At 35.0% G+C, this 18,348-nt stretch overlaps 1 protein-coding gene across 2 annotated transcripts; it reads left to right on the top strand.

Moving 5' to 3' along the window:
* The first annotated feature begins 8,139 nt into the window (after positions 1–8,139).
* On the top strand, positions 8,140–17,882 carry LOC104086863 (uncharacterized). 2 transcript variants are annotated; one of them, XM_033653582.2, is made up of 7 exons: positions 8,140–8,476; positions 8,703–9,537; positions 9,653–9,761; positions 10,111–10,240; positions 10,405–11,142; positions 15,204–16,974; positions 17,167–17,882. In XM_033653582.2, the coding sequence occupies exons 2-7, from the start codon at positions 9,342–9,344 to the stop codon at positions 17,598–17,600; spliced, it is 3,378 nt and encodes a 1,125-aa protein (XP_033509473.1). In that variant the 5' UTR covers positions 8,140–8,476; positions 8,703–9,341; the 3' UTR covers positions 17,601–17,882. The 2 variants fall into 2 exon arrangements, with proteins under 2 accessions (XP_033509473.1, XP_009589501.1); XM_009591206.4 differs by having other exon boundaries at positions 8,651–9,537.
* Positions 17,883–18,348: the final 466 nt, after the last annotated feature.

Raw genomic sequence — 18,348 nt, 5'->3', positions numbered from 1 at the left:
GTATTATTTCAGTATGTCATAGAGATGCTTCGGTGTTGTTTGATCTGGGTTCTAACTGGGTCGACCCAAGTAAAACCAAACCCATGACTCATAAACCTTGCTTGGAGGGTACTCCACTCATACCTATATAAAGGGGTCACACTCATTTGAGGGGAGAAGAAGCTAAGGTCTAACAAGAAGATAGAAGGTAGGTCGTAGATCAAAGACTACAATTCTCTACAAATTGCAAATATTCAACCATTCAAGTACTTCAACACAAGTTTCAAGTATTCAAGATTAAGAACGAAATCAAATCAAATACAAGATGTTCAAGATCAAGGCTACTTGTTTGTGATAGAAGCACTGTTCGTGGTGACCATCAAGGCATTTGTGACAGATAAATGAATCCAAATTCAAGCTCAAGCTCAAAGGCCCTTGAATTATTACAATTGGAAAGAAAAATCAGAGAATTCATAGAGATTGTAACACTCATAATATTTAATATAAAATACTACGATTGTTGCAATATTTTTTTAGTCTCATTTAATTTCTTGACGCAAATTTTATTATCTACGATAATATAATATAAAATCAAACTAAATGAAAAGGGACAAATTAAAGGCACACAGTGATTTTTCTATTCTTGTCATTTGACAATTATTACTTTCGTAGGTTTGTTATTCCCATAGTAAATAAGATATTTTATCTCATTCTTGTTGAATGTAATGTTATACTATTGAGATATTTTCTAAATTGATTATGATTCTGTTTTTGAAGCATGAGAATATAAGAAATTTCACAAAATTTTTGATTTGCATTACATGCATAATTTTATAAGTACTAATATACGACTTTTGGCCGAAATCTAATTATCCTTGATAAGTCAAGTGAGAATTACACTTTCGACATTTTAGCAAGTGTCTTTAACCAAATGATTATTTAAAGTTGGAAATAGCATACAATTGTTATAAATATAACTCAAAATAACAATATCGAACAAGAAAAAACAAGCTAAGAGATATAGAGAGAAAGAGAGGAAGAAAGATTCTTATTTCTTCTTCAATTGTGTATTTTTTCCTATCTATTACAAGGCCTTTATATAGGCATAAAAAGTGAATAAAAATATGTCATTGAATATGTCATTAAACATAGAAATATGTCATTGAATATGTCATTAAGCATTTGAGAAGATCATAGAGGAAGAGTAGACATCCAACATAATTTGATTTCTCTTATAACACTCCCCCTTGGATGTCCATAGATAATGTGCCTCGCTAAAACCTTATTAGGAAAAAATCCTATGGAAAAAAAAAATTATAGTGAAGGAAAAAGAGTACACATGTTTAGAAATACGCCTTTTGGTTGCCTCGTTAAAAACCTTACAAGGAAAACCCAGTGGGACAAAACCTTGTAAGGGAAAAAGAGTACAACGCGTATTAACTCCCCCTGGTGAGAGCATCAATTCACATCCTTGAGCTTTCGCATCCCAATCTTGTACACTAGTTTCTTGAAGGTTGACGTCGGTAGAGATTTGGTGAACAAATCAGCTATATTATCACTTGAACGGATCTGTTGCACATTGATATCACCATTCTTTTGAAGATCATATGTGAAAAATAATTTTGGTGAAATGTGTTTTGTCCTATCCCCTTTTATGAATCCTCCTTTTAATTGGGTTATGCATGCTGCATTGTCTTCATATAAAATTGTGGGTAATTTATCATACTTCAAACCACATTTGTCTCGAATAAGGTATATTATAGACCTCAACCATACACATTCTCGACTTGCTTCATGAATAGCAATTATCTCAGCATGATTAGATGAAGTAGCCACTATTGATTGCTTAGTCGATCGCCAAGATATGGCAGTGCCTCCATATGTAAACACATAGCCTGTTTGAGATCGAGTCTTGTGGGTCAGATAAATACCCAGCATCAGCATAACCAACAAGATCGAGACTGCAATCATTGCCATAAAATAATCTCATATCGATAGTCCCTTTTAGATACCGCAATATATATTTGATTCCATTCCTTATCTCTTTGTAGGAGTAGAGCTATATCTTACTAAGACATTAACTAAAAAAGTTATGTCAGGCCTTGTAGTGTTAGCAAGATACATAAGTGCACCAATTGCACTAAGATATGGTACTTCAGGACCAAAAAGTTCTTCATTCTTTTCTTGAGGTCGGAACGGGTCCTTATTCATATCAAGTGATCGAACAATCATCGGAGTACTTAATGGATGTGCTCCATCCATGTATAACCGTTTCAATACCTTTTCTATGTAGGCAGATTGATGAACAAAAGTCTCGTTTGCCAAATGTTTAATTTGCAAACCAAGACATAATTTTATTTTTCCGAGATCTTTCATCTCAAATTCCTTTTTTAAATAATCAATTGCCTTTTGGAGTTCTATGGGAGTTCCAATAAGGTTTATGTCATCAACATATACAACAAGTACAACAAACTCCGATGTTGTTTTCTTTATAAAACACATGGATAAATGGTATCATTTATATAACCTTTCTTTAATAAATACTCATTAAGGCGGTTATACCACATTCTACCTGATTTCTTTAGACCATACAAAGATCTTTGCAATTTGATTGAAAACATTTCACGGGACTTCGAATTATGTACGTCAGGCATTTTAAATCTCTGGGAAATTTTCATGTATATCTCATTATCAAGTGAGCCGTAAAGATAGGTTGTAACCACATTCATTAAATGCATGTCAAACTTTTCATGGACAGCAAAACTAATGAGATAACGGAACGTTATAGCATCCATAACAGGAGAATACGTCTCTTCATAATCGATACCAGGCCTTTGTGAAAATCCTTGTGCAACAAGGTGTGCCTTATATCTTTGTACCTAATTTTTCTCATTCCTTTTACGTACAAAAATCCATTTATAGCCAACAGGCTTAACACCATTTGGTGTTTGGACTACAGACCCAAAAACTTCACGTTTCGCAAGTGAAGTTAATTCTGCCTGGATAGCATCTTTTCATTTTGACCAATCATTTTTCTGTCTACATTCATCAACAGATTTTGGTTCAAGATTCTCATCTTGTTACATTATTTCAATAGTGACATTATAAGCAAAAACGTTATCGATAACAATATTATTTCGGTTCCATCTTTTTTCCGTTGAGACATAACTTATTGAGATCTCTCCATTCTTATCTTTTTCAGGTACCTGAATCTCCCTTGAGGTTTTATCATTTGTTATGTCGTTGTGCTCTTCTTGAGTCACTACCTCCGTATTATGATCACTTTGATCATTTGCTCCTTTTCTTTTTCGAGGATTTTTATCCTTAGAACCGATAGGTCTACCACGTTTCAAGAGTGGTTTAAACTCATTTGCTTTAATTAAATGTCCTACCGAGATATCCACTCGAATTGGAGCATTAGCAGCTGGAATATGTGACTTAGTCACCCTTGGTAGGTCAGTGAATGCATTTGGCAGTTGATTTACAATATTTTACAAATGAATTATCTTTTGAACCTCTTATTTACATTAATTTATTCGAGGATCTAAATGAGATAGTGATAATACATTCCAATCTATATCCTTTTTCAGCTACTTATTTTCTCCCCCTAATATTGGGTATACTGATTCATCAAAATGACAATCAGAAAATCTTGCTGTAAATAAATCTCCAGTCATAGGCTCTAGATATTTCATAATAGAAAAAGATTCATACCCAACATATACTCCCAACCTTCTTTGGGGACCCATCTTTGTGCATTATGGTGGAGCAATTGGAACATATATCGCGCAACCAAAGATTCTAAGATGAGAAATATTTGGCTCCTGACCAAAAGCCAATTGCAATGGGGAGACTTTATGATAACTTGTGGGCATTATCCGCACAAGTGCTACTGCATGTAAAATAGCATAACCCCATACTGAAATGGGAAGTTTTTTTCTCATAAGCATTGGTCTAGCAATTAATTGGAGGCATTTGATCAATGATTCCGCTAGACCATTTTGTGTATGAACATGAGCAACCGGATGCTCAATTGTTATCCCAGTTGATATACAATAATCATTAAAAGCTTGGGTTGTAAACTCACCAGCATTATCAAGACGAATTGTCTTAATTGCATAATTTAAAAATTATGCTCTTAGCTTTATTATTCGAGCCAACAATCTCGCAAATGCCATATTGCGAGTTGATATTAAGCACACATGTGACCATCTTGTAGATGCATCTACCAAAATTATATAATATCTGAATGGTCCACATGGAGGGTGAATGAGCCCACATATATCACCCTGTATACGTTCCAGAAATGTAGGGGAATCCATCCTAACTTTAATAGCTGATGGTCTAATAATTAATTTGCCTTGAGAACATGCAGCACAAGAGAATTCTTTAAATTGAAGAATCTTTTGGTTCTTCATTGAATGTCCATGTGAATTCTCAATTATTTTACGCAGAACCAGGATGACCTAACCGGTCATGCCAAATAATAAAATTATCTTGATTAGTAAACTTTTTATTTACTATGGCATGTGTTTCTATTCTGCTAATACTTGTGTAGTATAAGCCGGAGGAAAGTGCAGGTAACATTTCAAGCACATATTTCTTACCGGACATTATTGTAGTAATATAAAGATATTCAATCTTTTCATCATTTGTAGTCTCAATATGGTAGCCATTTTGGCGAATATCTTTGAAATTTAATAAGTTTCTTTGAGATTTACTACAATATAGTGCTTCATCAATAGCCAAATTTGTTCCTCATGATAGTAATAAATTGGCTCTTCCAGTTTCTTCAATTAATTTTGTACTACCGAATATTGTATTAACATTGACTTCTTTCATTACCAAATAAGAGAAATATCTCTTATCTCTTAAAATAGTGTATGTTGTAGCACTATCCAGAAGACATATATCATCTTTATTAATCTTGAGTCCAACTGAAGACTGAAAAATTTTCATATTCTTCATAAAAAAAAATTAAAAAAGTACATTATAAGAAATATGAAAGACAAACAAAATATATATTAAGAAATACATTAGGAATGTAGAAACTAGCAACACATGATACATTAGGAAAATACACTTAAGAAAAATAAACTAGTTGCAAACATAACAAAATGACAACTTTTATTATAGCTTCATTTCCAGTAAGATGATTATTTCTTCTGTCAATATCCTCAAAGAAGTCTCCAGCTTCTAAATGAGTAATATTTGCTAGGCCTCCAAAATCATCATCTTTATATGCAAGATGTGCCTTAGAATCATATTTGTTTGAGGGACCTTCTTCATCATCATTATTTTGAAAGGTCAAGTGTGCCTCCATATTATTTTCTTTCTTTCTAAGGGAGGCTTGATAAAGTTTGACAAAATAATCTGGTGTACGATAAATGCGTGCCCAATGACCTTTCATACCACATCGGTGACACATACTAATTTTACCTTTTGAAGGATTAATTTGAGAACCCTTATTGTTCTCATGTTTATTTTCACCATAATAACGATAATTGTTTCGTTCCCTGCCACGTTCACGTCTACGACCACGGTAATTATTTTATTTTCTTTCAGACTTATCATATGCTGCTACAACATTCACTTCTGGGAATGGTGCTGACCCAGTGGGACGGAGTTCATAATTTTTCATTAAAAGAGTATTATTCTGCTCTGCCACAAGTAGGCATGTGATTAACTCAGAATATTTCTTAAAACCCTTTTCACGGTATTATTGTTGTAGCACCACATTTAAAGCGTGAAAAGTAAAAAATATTTTTTCTAATAAGTCTTCATCTGTGATAGTGTCTCCACATAATTTTAATAGAGAACTTACTTTAAAGATAGCCGAATTATACTCACTTACGATTTTAAAATCTTGCAACCTTAAATGTATCCACTCATACTGAACTTTTGGTAATACCGTAAGTTTTAGGTGGTCATATGGATCCTTCAAATTAATCCATAACTCAAGTGGATCTTTTACAGTTAAATATTCAGTTTTTAACCCTTCATGTAGATGATGACGAAGGAAAATCATGGCCTTCGCTTTATCCTAATTTGATGCTTCATTTTCTTGTCCATGATAAATAATTCTTCCCGGTAATGTCTAGTGCCACGAATTCAAGTTTTGACAAGTTTAACATATTAAAACTAATCACAAAAGTAAATGGGTTAGAACGAATAAAAATAATTTTCAATGAAAATATACTTGTAAAAATAAATCAGACAACTAATTAAGAAGTTGATCACTTCAAACATGTAGTATAAAAAAAAAAAAGAAGAGAGATGTAAGTAACATATAATATATATGTCAAATAAACAAGAATTATGGAGTATATGAATAAACACAAAGAGATATATTTAGTATGGTAAAAGAAAAGCAATTTATTATAAACGTGGATTTGAGGAATAATCATATACGGTAATAAAAGTGAATGTCTTCAAATATTACTTTCCACCAATTGTAAAGTAATTTAAACTAGTATGTACAATAATTACTTTGTCACCTTGGTTATCACTATTTTATTTTTGTAGAATGTCTTGAAGATGAGTTTTGCTCTACGCAAGTCCACACATATTTATTAAATTATTTTTGTTAGTTTAACGCACTTAATATCTATATCTTATATTTTCTTTAACAATAATCAAGGTAAGAGAACTTCAGTAACATGATCAACTAAAATAAATGCTTAACCGTATATGAATTTATTAATAAATAGCATATTGGTGCATATATATTACCATAAACTAAAAGAATATATAGTGATATACCTGAAGGAGAATCGAACACAACTAGGATGTGATTGTAAAAATGAAGGTGACAATCGTGCTGATAACGTGTTATAAATATAACACAAAATAACAATATCGAACAAAAAAAAAGCTAAGAGATATAGAGAGAAAGAGAGGAAGAGAGATTCTTATTTCTTCTTCAATTGTGTGTTTTTTCCTATCTATTACAAGGCCTTTATATAGGCATGAAAAGTGAATAAAAATATGTCATTGAATATGTCATTAAGCATAGAAATATGTCCTTGAATATGTCATTAAACATTTGAGAAGATCATGGAAGAAGAGTAGACATCCAACATAATTTGATTTCTCTTATAACAACAATATTTATTTTAGGTCCCATGTAAACTAGGAGTATAACTTCATAAAGATCGTGTTTTTACAATTATTATATATATATATATATATATATATATATATATTGCACATGACATGAAAAATGACAGCAATATCGACCATACCTTATGCAATATTCGATTTTTTGTTTTAATAATTAAAACGTGAATACGGATCATAATTGTGAATATATTGTTTATTATTCAACCAGCTAAATACGTTGATTCTATGCAAGAACTATAATAGGAAACAGAATAAATACTCGCCAACAATATATAGAATGTATGACAATTCAAGTTCGAGGCAAAAGAAAATCACACTATAAAGTAAAAGTCACTCAAAGGCAACTTCTAAGTTTATCGAATATTAATAAATCTTATCTGCATTAATTCACCAAATATTTTGAACTCCAACAAAGAGAGTGTAAACAAAGCTAAACAGTGGAAGGATAACAGTCTAATCAAAAGTAATACTCTCTGTCTTACTAAAAAATGACTAAGTATTATATTTACGGAGTGAAACGATTTTTTTCTGTTGATTTTGAATTTTAATTTTGTTTTATATTTTGACTATACAAATTCTGATTCATTATACTTCTAAAGTAACTTATAAATATGTAAATTTTATTTTTAAAAAATTGATATATAAATTCATATAGTAAATTAGACATATATTGTACTTTAAATTCAATGAATATATTGATAATACTCAACTTTTTGTTAATTTTTATACTTTTTATGCCTAAAAATAAATATTTTAAGCACTTTTTATCATTACAAAATACTATAAAAACTAAAAAAATACTTAAAAACTAATAAGCACTTAAAATAAGTCAATTCAAACATCCTAAATACAGAAGAAAAGAGATGAATTTGATGAAAATACAAAACAACTGAGTAGATAGATAAAGTATTACAGTAATTCTCAACGAAAAGCATAGGTATTATTAGGATCTGAAGACTAGTGATCCACAGCCTAGGGAATTGTACTTTGTAGTAGTAGTAAAAACACATCCACAAACTCACGTGTGACTTGTGATGTTAAGCTTTTGATACCTTTTCATGAACATGAAAACTCTGTAAATATCACAACCATAACCTCAAACATCACAAAGAAACTCTGTTTAGCTGCTAATATTCTCTTATCTAACTGTAATTATCCAAATTTAAAAATAAAAAAAGGAAAAAGAAAGTGGAACTATCAGATAGCAGAAAGAAAGAGAGAGAGAGAAAAAAAAGGGGAAGCTTGTTGTTGCTGAGAAGGAAAGAAGCAGAACAGCAAGTTACTATCCAACCCTAAAGCCAAAAGCCTGTTTCAAGAATCATCATCATCATCGTTATCAATTGCTTCTGCTGCTGCTGCTACAATTTCATTTCTGGTACCTTTTTGGGTGTTCATTTTTTATTGGAAAAAATGGTTGCTTAGGGTTTACTTCTATTTTGATCCACAACACACTCTTCTGCATTTTTAGGAAAAATGCTTTCTTGGGTTTACTTTTGTTTTATTTCACAACCCATCTTTGCATTTTGCTGATCTGTACAATTTCTTGCAGATCCAGCTTTGGGTTTCTGCTGATTCTTGATCTTTTCTTCTTTCAAGCTCAGATTTTTCTTCAAGTTTCAAGCTTATGGTGTCAAGCTAAGCTTTTGGAGTAGTGGGGTTTGAGTGGTTTCTTCTATTTATGCTAATTCCACTTTTGATGAGGTTATAAGCTCAAGGGGAACAGTTATTTGACTTGCTTTTGTTTAATTAGTGATTGGGTTAGGTTTCTTGAGGATACTGGTTCGTAATTGTGCATTTTTGGGGGAATTCCTGTTTGATTTTGTAGTATCCACGCTTATAGTGATTGATCACTTGGAGTTGAACTGTGGTTTTGTTGCCAGGATTTTGTTATAAAGTTGACTTAGTGGCTAAAGATTCAGATTTGGCCTTAGATTATGGTGTTTGGAATTGAGGTTATTTTAGCTAGTTTCAGACACTGAAGTGCAATGTGGCAAGGACTTTTGTCTATGTGTGAATTGTACGTAGAAGAGGTAGTTTGGAGTAATTTGAATTCCCACTTTGAGATTTACGTGTAAACTTGAGTTAGCTTTTTGATTCCCAAGTGAAAGCTGAGTTGTTTTAGTTAAAGTGGGTTGAAAGTCTTTGCGCGATTTTTGTTTATGGGGAACATGATATGCTATTTTAGTGTTGGACTCCTGGGGGGAGTTTGACTGATTGAGTAAGCTGAAGCGGACACTGTGATGCCTCCTTCACCGGCTATGAGATGCTCTCCTGGAAGGGAGATCAGGGCAGAAAATCACAAGAGAGGGCGTAGTCTTGAAAGTGGGATTCATTTGAGGGAGAAGGATGATGATCTTGCCCTGTTTAATGAGGTGCAAACCAGAGAAAGAGATAACTTCTTGCTTCAATCAAATGATGACTTGGACGACTTATTTTGTAAGATGTTTGCAATAATTTCTGGCTTACATTTCAGAGCTTTATTTTGCTGTGAAGCACAGAAAATTGTGCTTTCTTTAATTTGTCTGACTATATTGCTCATTGTTGTTGGCAGCAACTAAATTGAGGTATTTTTCGGATTATAAGCTTGGAGTATCGATTCCAGCTCGAGGAGAGAGTAGTGACCTGCTTAATGTGGAGGGTGATAAGAATGACTATGACTGGTTGGTTATGTTTATCTTTCATGCATTTACTCTTTTCTCCCCGATTCTGTCAGATTGTGCATAGATGATGAAAATGAACTCAAATCCATAGTTTATCCAATAGCTACATGTTTGTCCAAACTTGCTATAAATGTTTTTGATTTAGTTAAAAACTTCTGTTGTTTACTAGCCCAAAGCTTTGGAGCCAAAAAATGTAGGCTTTCTTGTTTACAGTAAAATTTTAGAAAGATGAAATGCATTCTCTTTTCATTCAGAGACGTAACTATTTATTTCTTTTAGCATGCTTGTTAGCTGGTGTAAGTTCTTCAATATACCCCTCATGCCTAATATGCTGAGTTATTGATGAAAGGTTATTGACCCCTCCGGACACTCCTCTTTTTCCTTCTTTGGATGACGAGAGTCATGAGACACGCCCGACTAATCTTGAGCAGAGGGGCCGACCTAGAAGTCAACCCATTTCAATCTCTAGATCGTCAACGGTGAGCATTTTAGTTGTGTGACTGTTTTCCTTCCCCTTTTTCGGGAACTGTATTAATAACTATAGTCAAATAACATACCAAATGCTACCTAACCATATCAAATGCATGGAGCTCCTGTTTTAATATTAATCAATTTAATAACTTTCATATGGATTGAATGACAGATGGACAAGAGTTACAGAAGTAGTAGAGGTAGCGCCAGTCCAAATCGCCTTAGCCCATCTCCTAGGTCTAGCTATACTGCCAATCAATCAAGAGGGAGACCATCTTCAGCTCCTCATTCAAGTCCACCACCTAATTTGCGGCATTCTACTCCAACAAGGAAACCGTCTCCCTCACCTAATAAACTCTCTACACCTCCTCCAAGGTCCTCTACACCAACTCCTCGGAGGATGAGCACAGGTTCTAGTGGTACGGCAGCTCCATCGCGAGTGAGGGGCACCTCTCCTGTCAAGACTGGTAGAGGGAACTCGGCATCACCAAAGATTAGGGCATGGCAGTCAAATATTCCAGGATTTTCTTTAGAGGCACCTCCTAATCTTCGCACTTCACTGGGTGATCGCCCTGCTTCCTATGTGAGAGGGTCCTCTCCTGCATCCAGAAGCGGAACTAGGTCTGGAAGACAATCAATGTCCCCGACTGCTACTCGAAGTGTTAGTTCATCACATAGTCATGAACGTGACCATTTTAGCTCTCACAGTAAAGGTTCAGTTGCATCGTCTGGTGATGACGACATAGATTCTCTACAATCCATTCCTGTGAGCAGTTCAGATCGCTCAGGTCCAAGAAGTATCAATGGATTTCAAAGTAAGAAAGCTCTTGGCCTTTCAAAGAAGCCAACAAGAGTAGTGTCCTCAAGTTCTGCTCCGAAGAGATCCTTTGACATGGCAATCCGGCAAATGGTATATTACTTTCCTTCTAATCTTGCCATTCTTTTTAGTTACTCGAATATGTGAAACACTAATATGAACCTGGCATTAATGTTCTCTATCACTTTCTCATAAAGATGTCAATAGCATGTACAGTTGATTGGAAAATGGAACCATTTTGCTCAAGTTGTGCTAAAAATGGTGTTTGGGTGGTCCCCAGCTGACATGTATACTTTGTAATGCTTGGGACTAGTTGTCAAAAATGCAAGTAGAAAGCTTAAAGAAATATTGACATTTTAGGAAGTATACGATGGTGTTGGAAGTTACAATTTTTGGTTTATTTATGCCTAAAAACTTCTTTAACGGCTTTAACATTTTCATTACACTTGAAACATGCGTACGGATCTCTGCTTGATGTACCACATTTTACTAAGGAAGCTATCCTGGCAATATTCTTAAATTACAATATAAAGACACACACGCACACTAATATCTTCCAAATTTGTGTTCTTTTTTTTAATTGGTACTTTCTGAACCTGTATTCTTCTCCATATTTTCAAATTTTCTAAATCTGCTGAGAGAAGTAATTTACTATATCAATGAAATACTGATAGCACCGGGTGATGGACTATAATGTGACGTATAGGATCTGGAATTACAGAAGAGTAAGGTGTCTGTCTAGTTGGCTAATTGGTTATTCTACCAGCGAAGCTTGGTCGTCCTTTAAACCCTTTAAGCTGAAATATTTTCCCAGATTTCTCTTATATTGTGATTTTCCCATGAAGCATAAAAGATTGAATGGCAACATACTGGTCTTGGGATAAAAAAATGGAGAAAATTATGGTTTTTCCTTTCTTGTTTTTATTACAAAGGATCTTTTTGTATACATGCAATTGCATTTTCATTGTGCAATTTATTATACTAAATGACTCTCTTTGAAGGGGAAAGGAAGAGTAGTAAATATGATATTCTTTTATTGAATTCCAATAAGCTATTTTCCTTGAAAAGAAAGTTATCAAGAAACAAACTTTTGTTTTTAATTTTTTATTATGTTGGTAGGTAGTTGAGAGGTAAGCTTATTTTTATTGTACTCTCTTTTTATTTCCTTTGCATTAAAATTCTGATAGCCTCATCATTATTAAGTGAGTAGAAGTTGCCAAGTTGGGAACTTAATTAACTTTTGAGAAATTTTAAAACAACTACATACTGAAAATATACTTACTTGTTTTTCTAATTCTTACCTTTTTATTTGTTTAGTTTAATTTCAGAATTAGCTAGTCCAACTAACAATAGTTTCTTAAAATTATTTATCAACAAATATTTTGTCAAAGTTCTCCAGAAAATGAAGAACTGTGTCTGTTACATTTATTTTTGGTTATGTTTTCCTAATGGGGCTAGTGGATCTAAGCATGGTAAGAAAGATTGATACGCTACATTATTATCTCTTTTCTAGGTTCAAACTCAGGTATGGGTTGATATTAGAGTGCTCACCATCATATTTAAAATCATATATAAAGTTTGTCGCTATAGTTTACTTGAGATAATAGTCATATAACATAGAATGGAAGAGTAACAGTTACAAAGAGCAGTATACTTGTTATATGCACCTTGCATGAGGAAGGTGAGGTGTAGATTGTGTACGGACTTATGTTTTAGTGCTGCATCATGTGGTTGTCCATTGATGCTTCATTTGTAGTTAAAGGCATGTCTTTTTACACCAAGGTAGTAAATAAGTCACAACAACAACAACAACAACAACAGACCCAGTGGAATCCCACCAGTGCGGTCCGGGGAGGGTAGTGTGTACGCAAACCTTACCCCTATCTTGTGTAGGTAAGAGGTTGGTTCCGATAAACCCCCGGGTCAACATAGTCGGCAACAAAGCAAAGGAAATAAAGTAATAAAAAAGACATGGAAAAAGCAGTAACAACAACAAGATAGTAACAGAAGCGAAGCAGAAGGACATCAGATAGATAGAGACAACCAAGAATAAGACTAAAAAAGAGTAATACTAAGGCCTCATTTGTTTGCACTTAATGGAGGTCTGAATCTTAATCATTCAGATCTCAGTTATTAAGTGCGTTTATTTTTTAGATCTGAATCTTAATCATTCAGATCTTAACCATTAAGTCTGTTTGTTTTTTCAATTTTACAACTATTTAATGGGTCTGAATAGATCTTAGTCATTAAGATATATAACAGAGTCTTAATATCATTATTAAGATTTCAAGAATTTATATAAAAATGATATTTCACTATTACTCATACACTTCCACCACTAATCATCATCACCACTTCTATTGCTTCCCCCACCATTATAGACTACCATCAACCATTGCCCACCACCCATTACCACCATCCTCAACCATAACCACCACCGCTGTGAAGCACGAATGCCAGTTGTCACTACCACTAGCCATCATTTTCAACCATCACCACCAACCACCATTACTTTAACAATCACCAATCACCACAACCACCACTATATATCACTCCTCATTGTTATCAGTCACAACCACAGATAACTATTACTATCATCCACCATCTACTACCCACAATCACGACTATCAACTAACTCCACCACCAACCACTACGAACTCCGCACCCACAATTACCATTGCGAGCCATCATCACCACCAACCACCATATAATTTTAAAAAATATTTTATTAATATAGTATTAGATTAATTAGTACTATTTAATTTTAAAATAAAGACAAGTTTTACACATTAAGATGTAGAGAAAACAAACAGTCTTAATTATTTAGTATTCAGATCTTAATATAATATCTTAATATTCAGATTCACACGTTTTAATCTTAATACATGTATTAATATTCAGATATGTATTCAGATTCAAACGTCTTAATCTTAATAAAAACAAATGAGGTCTAAAACTACCGGCAAGGACAGACATAAAGCTCTACTACCTACTAAATTTTCACCCTAATTCTCGACCTCCACAACTTCATATCCACGGTCATGTCCTCAGTAAGTTGAAGAAGCTTCATGTCCTTCCTAATCACCTCTCATCAATACTTCTTTGGCCTCCCTCTACCTCTCCTTATACCTCCCTTATGACATCGTGTTGATTGACAAGACGTACGGTGGTGTCAATGCTAGGCTGGAGGTTTGGAAACAAATCCTGGAGACCAAAGGCTTCAAGTTGAGCACGACTAAGACCGAATACATGAGTTAGGTGGTTTTTGTTACGTCTTAATCTTAATTTTATTCTTAAATGTCTTAATCTTAATAAAAATAAATGAGGCCTAAAACTACCAGCAAGGACAGACATAAAGCTCTACTACCTACTAAATTTTCACCCTAATTCTCGACCTCCACAACTTCCTATCCAGGGTCATGTCCTCAGTAAGTTGAAGAAGCTTCATGTCCTTCCTAATCACCTCTCATCAATACTTCTTTGGCTTCCCTCTACCTCTCATTATACCTCCCTTATGACATCGTGTTGATTGACGAGACGTGCGGAGGTGTCAATGCTAGGCTGGAGGTTTGGAAACAAATCCTGGAGACCAAAGGCTTCAAGTTGAGCACGACTAAGACCGAATACATGAGTTAGGTGGTTTTTGTTACGCAATCAAACAAAAGCCAACACACCACTTAAGAGAGGACTAAGAATATTTGACAAGGGCCATCAATTAACCTTTTGCTCCTGCTTGTTCTTCCCGCTTACCAAGTTACTTTGTGATTTCCTTCATTGGCATTTTTTGTAAGTTTTTTTTGGGAAGTAACCACGTGAGTGTAGCATTGCTAGCAAGTAAACATCTTCAAACTTGCAAAACTGAAAATGTTAACCCATTGCATCACCACAGTGCAAGTGAAACTCCTCAGCAAACTAATTAAAGATATCTGCAGCCCTGTTTACTAGCACTGTTGCACTAACACCAAAAGCATGGAACTTAATAAGCAAATTATGGGGGGGGGGGTGGAACTCAGCGCTTAGTTTTACTGATTAAGCACATACAAAATCTCAGTTGCAGCTAAATAGTGACTGCATGGGAGAATGTCTAGCTTTCTCGTTGAATTTCTTGAGAAAATATGTTTTCTGAAGTCCATCCCTGCACAACCCCATTGTAGGATCAAAGGAAAGCTCCCCAGAATATGTTCAGGCCTCTCATGTCAAGTGTCCCTAGTTCAACCTTCTACGCAGGTAAAGCTAGCGCCGCACATCGTTCTATGATTTCCAGAAACTCTTCTATCACAACTAGCAGTAATGCTAGCTCCGATCAAGCTACGACTGCACTACATGACACTGAAGGAAGTGAGCAAAACCAGGAGGATATAGGTAATGGTCAAGTAAAGACAACATATGCTGATTTACAGGAGGAAGTTTTTGTCCTTGATAAGGCTGATGCTACGAATGAAGCTCTTGGGAAGCAAATATATGATAGGGCATCTTGTAGTCCGCTTGGTGAACTTGATGGTGACCTGATGGTTGATTCTCAACTTGTTGGCTATGAAATTGGCTGTCCACGTGATAAAGCTGTGGAAATCACAGCAGATTTGGAAGTCTTGAACTCGAATGTCAATGTGACACGTATAGATGCTCTAGAAGATGCGGTACAGTGTTGTAGATGTGGTCAGTGGTACTATGACACTGAAACAATTGATGGAGATCTAAAGCTTTGTCCAGATTGCAGAAGTTCAGAAGTACAATTGCTTGGTGAGAGTTCTCCTGAAACTTTGACAGCAATCCTAGAAGACAGACTAGTTGATGGTTTTGTGCCAGCTGGCGATTCACGTAATTCCTCAGAAGCAACTGGCAAGAATATATTAGGGGATTGTCATACTAGATTGAGTCCTGATGCGGGTGAGAAGTCTTTTATGAATCCGCATGTAGATGAAGGTGTGCAAGCTCTTGCCAACCGCCAAGCAATGGCTCAATCGCCCAATGCTAACATTAGCTCCGAGCCTGACCTGATTGCTGAAATTCCAGAAGGTGCAGGTATTTCAGTGCTGCTAAATAGATCAAGTAGTGGGAAAGGAAACATTGTTCAAAACAGAACACTTTATGCCACTAATATAAATTATGATGATTTATCATATGTAAGAGACACAGTGAACAGCTTGAGAAGCTCCACTGGGTATGGCAGTGCATCCGCTTCATCATCCATTGACTTGGGTTCCACTGGTCAGACAGAGACTCGCTTCCAGCGGCAATTAAGTGGAAGGAAACTTGACTTGGAAAATTATAGGAATCAGGGTGATAGAAAGCTCCAAAGCTCCAACTCATCCTTGTCTGGAACTTCAAGTCATGCAGTCCAAACTTTAAGCATCACAACAAGTTCCCTTGAAGAGTTCTCTGAAACATCTGCTTCTGCCCACTTGCAAAAGAATGTTGATCGAGAAGAACAACTGCTGCATGGGGAAAATACAAAAGTGAACAACTTTTGCACTGATGTTGAGAGTGATGATAATTGTAGAATTTCCTCTAAATCAGTGGATCACACAGGATCTGTGCCGTCAATTGCAAATTTTGACGAGTCCACTTCATCTGTGAATGGTGAAAACTTGGCAAACAACTCAGACAATTCTGTGAACGTGGAACCTTGTGGTTTGATTTCTGAAACTCGTCCTATTGAGGAAGATGTTTCAAATTCCTCCGTTGACAAAGTGGAGGTTGCGACTTCTTTGAATCAGAGCTCACTAGATGCAATATCTGAGCTGGAAATTGAGAATGGTCATGTGGGTTCTCCTGATTCACAATCTGATATCTGCTCCTTTCACTCGGAGAGCAGCATAGATGAATTAAACGAGCAGTCCTTGCATGCAGCATCTGGTGATGGCAATGAAATTGTAGCGACTGTTGAAAAATCTGAGTCCATGGATCACAAAGACATCATTCTCGGTATGTATGTTTCTTGCATTGTAAATATGCTTTTCTTGTTAAGGTTTTCCCTTTTGGGTTTGCTATATTAACTGTTGAACCAAATGACTTAGGGAATCAAGTTTACAATCCTTTAATCCCGTTGTGGAAAGTTTTAAGGTGTATATCCACCAGTTTACTCTTTTGTATCTGAAGATCCATCTCTTTTGACAGAAGAATCAACTGTTACGCTGGAGGGGCAAGGAGGAAATAAGGCGAGAAGCTTGACACTAGAAGAAGCTACTGACACAATACTGTTTTGTAGCTCCATTGTACATGACCTTGCATATCGAGCTGCAAACATAGCTATTGAAAAAGAGAATTCAGTTATGTTTGAAGATTTGCGGCCCACAGTGACTGTAGTGGGCAAAGCAAATTCGGATAGAAGGGATCCGCGTGGTAGAACCTCTGGTAGACGTAATTCTAAGTCCTCACTAAAGACTAGGCAGAAGATGGATACAGACACAAAATCTCCTCGAAACGACACCAACACCGAGAGTGATGAGAAAACCGACAAATCCACAACTCGCATTGTAGGAGCTCCTATTAAAGGTGATAGCTTGAATCCTCCAAAACTTGAATCCAAGTGCAACTGCACCATAATGTGAGTATTCTTGGTGCAATTCAGTTCATGGGGGCCTATTTGGTAATCAACAATTCCTTTTTTTGTTTGTTTTGAATTATTTTGTAAGAAGGAAATGTGTTTCTAATAACATAATCATTGTAAAGTTTAATTGATTGTTAGGGAGATAAATAGCAGAAGGCATTGGAGGTTGTTCCAATGGCCATATTCTTGTTAGTCATTTGTATGTGATTGTAGTTTTCCACTGGAGAGCAAGTGTGAATTCTTTTTACTTTCTGGTGCTAGAGGAAATCCTTAATTCAGAACCCCTCCATTTGTGTTCATTATATTTTTGCTGCAGATAAAAAGGTTAATTAGCTAGGGTGTGGGAAGTTTTATTCAGTTATTATTAACATGTCATTATATTATACTTTATGGTAAGTTTTATTGCACGTGCATATATATCTAAAAGTTATATCTTGCAAATTCTAACGGTCACCTTGCAATTTAAATTATTTTAATTTGAACATCTGTTTAACAGAAATCCTACATTTGACTTTTGGATTTTAAGTACATGGACTTATCCGTACCTGAGCAAATTGATATCAATCGAAGTGAAATAAAAATAGTTCAATTGAAAAAATGAAATATTCATACGTACTATAAACATAGCTTTCATGTACAAATGCGCACAATTATTGTTTCTGATAATTGAAACATCTTATTAATTTAGCTAGCATTTGGACATAGATTTGGTTGAAGTTTACAAAAACAGTTTTTGAAGTTGTGTTTTG

This window comes from Nicotiana tomentosiformis, chromosome 12 (assembly GCF_000390325.3).
Source record: "Nicotiana tomentosiformis chromosome 12, ASM39032v3, whole genome shotgun sequence".
NCBI lineage: Eukaryota > Viridiplantae > Streptophyta > Magnoliopsida > Solanales > Solanaceae > Nicotiana > Nicotiana tomentosiformis.
The sequence above is the reverse complement of the archived record's forward strand: the minus strand, read 5'-3'. Positions and strand labels throughout refer to the sequence as shown.

Bases quoted from the DNA above. Each gene is read 5' to 3' on its own strand.
- LOC104086863 (XM_033653582.2), top strand. From the start codon at position 9,342: ATGCCTCCTTCACCGGCTATGAGATGCTCTCCTGGAAGGGAGATCAGG. The intron at 9,538-9,652 runs GTAAGATGTTTG...TGTTGTTGGCAG, and splicing joins TGACTTGGACGACTTATTTT to CAACTAAATTGAGGTATTTT. The intron at 16,975-17,166 runs GTATGTATGTTT...CTCTTTTGACAG, and splicing joins TCACAAAGACATCATTCTCG to AAGAATCAACTGTTACGCTG.